General features: G+C 31.9%; 1 protein-coding gene and 1 pseudogene across 1 annotated transcript; one reads left to right on the top strand and one right to left on the bottom strand.

Moving 5' to 3' along the window:
• Positions 1-490: 490 nt before the first annotated feature.
• Positions 491-1430, bottom strand: LOC120271608. The gene is made up of 2 exons (XM_039278287.1): positions 1203-1430; positions 491-1129 (listed from the first exon to the last, which is right to left on the bottom strand). Exons 1-2 carry the CDS (start codon positions 1428-1430, stop codon positions 491-493), a joined length of 867 nt encoding a protein of 288 aa, XP_039134221.1.
• A 643-nt stretch (positions 1431-2073) lies between these two features.
• Positions 2074-3349, top strand: LOC120271607 (annotated as a pseudogene).
• Positions 3350-3864: the final 515 nt, after the last annotated feature.

Genomic DNA, 3864 nt, shown 5'->3' with positions numbered 1-3864 from the left:
TATTTTTTTGTTTTTCATTTATTATTTTTGGTTTTTCGGTTTTTAATTTTTGTTAATTATTTTTTTATTTTTAGATTCTTATTTATCTTTTTTTATCCTTTTTGATTTTTGTTTTAATTTTCAGTTTATTTTTAATTTTTTTCAGTTTATTATTTATTATTTTTATTATTTTTTTAGTTTTTAATTTTTCAGTTTATTTTTTTATCTTTATTTATTTATTTTTTTATTTTTTTATAAATTTATATTTATAATTTATATTTTTAATTTAATTAAATAATTTATAATTTAAGTTTGTATTTTTTTAATTAATAAAAAATAAAAAATTAACGAAAATAATACACGAAATATGACTTCATTAAAATTAACGAAAATTACACGAACAATAAAATAAAAACACAGAAAATAGTCATAACATAGATTATCATCGATAGCAATAACAAAAAAACCACAACACACAAAATACAACTAATGAAAGCTGAAGTAGATGGGTCTAATAATCTGGCATGTTATCACCACTTCCACCAATATTGCCAAAGATATCACTAAACATGTTAGATCCAGAAGGGGGTGGTTGTTGAAAATGTCCTCTTTTCTGTAAAATTTCTTGTTGTTGTGCTTGTATACAAGCACGAATATTTGGGTCAGCTATAGAATTCAAGTCTCGCATCAAAATTTTGTCCTCATATCTCATTTGTTGAAAAGCAAGATTTTTGTTCTGCATTTCTAAGAACATTTGTCGATCTGCATTAGTCTTCTCTAACATCTCCATAATCTTGGAGTTATCATCTTTTAAACGACTAATAGAAGATGCTACTTCGTCATCCATTTTTTTCTTCAATTTGGCTTTCTTCTGTCCGATTGGGCGTTCAGAAGGTGACCCACCAACACTATCATCTAAGTTAAGAGAAAATTGAGAAAGTCCAGGAGATTCTGGTGCTTGCGATTCTGGAGTGGGATTTTCAGATTCTGATGATACATAGTCAAATCCATGCTTTCGATTAATTTGTCTAGATGTAATAACATTATCTTTAAATTTCTCAAAGTTCCTCACAATGTGCCACACATGATCAAACTTGAACCCTTTCTTATAGTTAGGATCGTCCAAAAGCATTCTCTTTGCTCGATTCACCTGTAAATGATGTCATGAATTATATATTTGTAAAAATATAAATTTATGAAGAATAAAATATATAAAAACTTACAATATCTTCGTCTGATGCACCACTCGGATTTAAATTTTCCACTTGTCGAATACATCCGTTCAATTTCTTCACTGCCTTTTCTATTGTCTGCATCCTGCATTGTAAAGACCGAGCAGAACGTTCCACCCAAGATTTATCTCTTGTCAAATTGTATTTCTCCTCCACTCGAGACCATAATTGCTCTAAAGACTGGTTCGTACCAATAATGGGGTCTTGAGTCATTTCCATGTATGTTTCACAGAGATGAACATCTTCATAAGGAGAGTACCCCGCACTACGAGATTGTTTAGACATGTTTTTTTGGATTACAACGAAAGCGAGATTTTTTTATAATATTGGTTAAAATGATAAACGACATGAAGTTGTTTATATAGGCAACAAAATATTTGATATCATCCCACCAAACCCTATCGTGTTACACTTCCCAATGCCAGAAGATAAGATATTGAATAACGTGTCATCTTATCTTCTTAGCAACCGTCGGATGGATTTCATCTGCACCGACACCGTTGGATTTGATATCATCCCACCAAACCCTATCGTGTCACACTTCCCAATGCCAGAAGATAAGAGAATTGAATAACGTGTCATCTTATCTTCTTAGCAACCTTCGGATGGATTTCATCTGCACTGACACCGTTGGATTTGATATCATCCCACCAAACCCTATCGTGTCACACTTCCCAATGCCAGAAGATAAGAGAATTGAATAATGTCCCCAATTCTTATAAATTGACCTTTTTATTATTCTTTCCATTCATAGAGCCATAAACATATACTCAAAATGAATTACAACATCGGAGAAACTTCGAATACTAAAAATAACATATTGTCATCATCATCTGAAGATGATGATGACAATATGTTATCGATGTATGATCTATTTTCAGTGGAAGAAGATGCAATGCATCGTGTTATTCAAAATAATAACATGATATTAGAGTTAACCCTGAGTCATCTGAACAATCGTCGCTCCCATGGTGGCTCTATTCCAGGGCATGTTGTTATCAATCGCAACCGTGAAGAAGCAGATCGCAATTTGTGGAATGATTACTTTTCGGAGAATCCACGCTACAATGCTGAAATGTTTCGCCGAAGATATCGGATGTCACGAAGTTTGTTTCTTCGCATTGTTGCAGCAGTTAAGGACCATGATAATTACTTCCAACAACGCTGTGATGGTCTAGGTCGAGTTGGGTTATCTAGTTTACAAAAAATTACTGCTGCTTTTCGAATGTTGGCATATGGTTTACCTGCTGATGCTACAGACGAATATATCAAAATCGGTGAATCAACTGCAATTGAAAGCATGAAAAGATTTTGTCGCGCCATCGTAGAGATTTTCGCTGAACAATATCTTAGATCACCTAATGCTACTGATATCGCAAGACTCTTACACATTGGAGAACAACGTGGCTTTCCAGGAATGTTAGGAAGTTTGGATTGTATGCATTGGAAATGGAAAAATTGTCCCACAGCATGGGCTGGACAATATAGAGGAAGGTATGGATGTCCAACCATTATTCTTGAAGCAGTAGCTGACTATGATCTTTGGATATGGCACGCTTATTTTGGTATGCCAGGTACCAACAATGACATAAATGTTTTGGAGTCTTCGAATTTGTTCTCCAACCTAGCACAAGGTATTGCTCCTCCTGCTCATTACGTTATTCAAGCAAGTGAGTACCATATGGGATATTATTTAGCTGATAACATATATCCAAAATGGTCTACTATTGTACAAACTATTCATCAACCACGAACTCCGAAGAAAAAATATTTTGCAATGAGACAAGAAGCATGCAGAAAAGATGTTGAGAGGGCTTTTGGTGTTCTACAATCTCGTTTTGCAATTGTGGCAGGACCAGCACGGTTTTGGAGGAAAAATATCTTACATGATATAATGACTGCATGCATTATTATGCACAACATGATAGTTGAGGATGAACGAGATCTCAATGCACCAATCGTGGATGTAAGTGAAATGCCGACCCCGATGAGTTGAATTGGTACAAGATGAAGATGCTCGATTTGAACAATTTCTTGGTCGTTACAGGCAAATTAAGGACAAAGACGCTTATATTGCACTTCGCAATGCATTGATTGAACATTTGTGGTTGTGCTATGCAAATAACGAAGATAATTAAAAGCTTGTGTGCTACTTTTAGTTTTTTTAATAATTTGTTGTTTTTCATCGATGGTGCTTGTTTGTATGTTATGTTTTTTTATTAAGTAATTAATGTAATGTAATGTTTGTATTTATATTTGTAGTTTATCAATCAAATTTTTATATTTAATAAATATTTATAAAAAAATTCTAAAAAAATAAAAAAATTATATTTTTAAAAATAATATAATATTTAAATTTAATGGTTAAAAGTGAAAAAATTAAAAATGATTAAATTTATTACTAATATGAATATAAAAGTATGAAGTAAGAAGAATATTCTTAGAATATTCTATTTTAGAGTTAAAAATAGAGATGATGGTTGGAGAATTTTTTACTGTAGCAGCTGTATTTTTGTGTATTGAAGCGCCAAATATAGAGTTTTGGGTTGGAGATGGCCTTATATAAACCGATTTGACCAATTTGTTACATATAATTTTTACGTGATTATATAATTTAAGATAAATAATTATGCATTAAAATAATATTTTAAAA

This window comes from Dioscorea cayenensis, chromosome 11 (assembly GCF_009730915.1).
Source record: "Dioscorea cayenensis subsp. rotundata cultivar TDr96_F1 chromosome 11, TDr96_F1_v2_PseudoChromosome.rev07_lg8_w22 25.fasta, whole genome shotgun sequence".
Classification (NCBI taxonomy): domain Eukaryota; kingdom Viridiplantae; phylum Streptophyta; class Magnoliopsida; order Dioscoreales; family Dioscoreaceae; genus Dioscorea; species Dioscorea cayenensis.
This window is presented reverse-complemented; position numbering and strand designations above follow the sequence as displayed.

Excerpts from the sequence above, each read along its gene's own strand:
- LOC120271608 (XM_039278287.1), bottom strand. The coding sequence starts at position 1,430 with ATGGAAATGACTCAAGACCCCATTATTGGTACGAACCAGTCTTTAGAG. Across the intron at positions 1,130-1,202 it reads GTGCATCAGACGAAGATATT|GTGAATCGAGCAAAGAGAAT; the intron begins GTAAGTTTTTAT and ends CATCATTTACAG.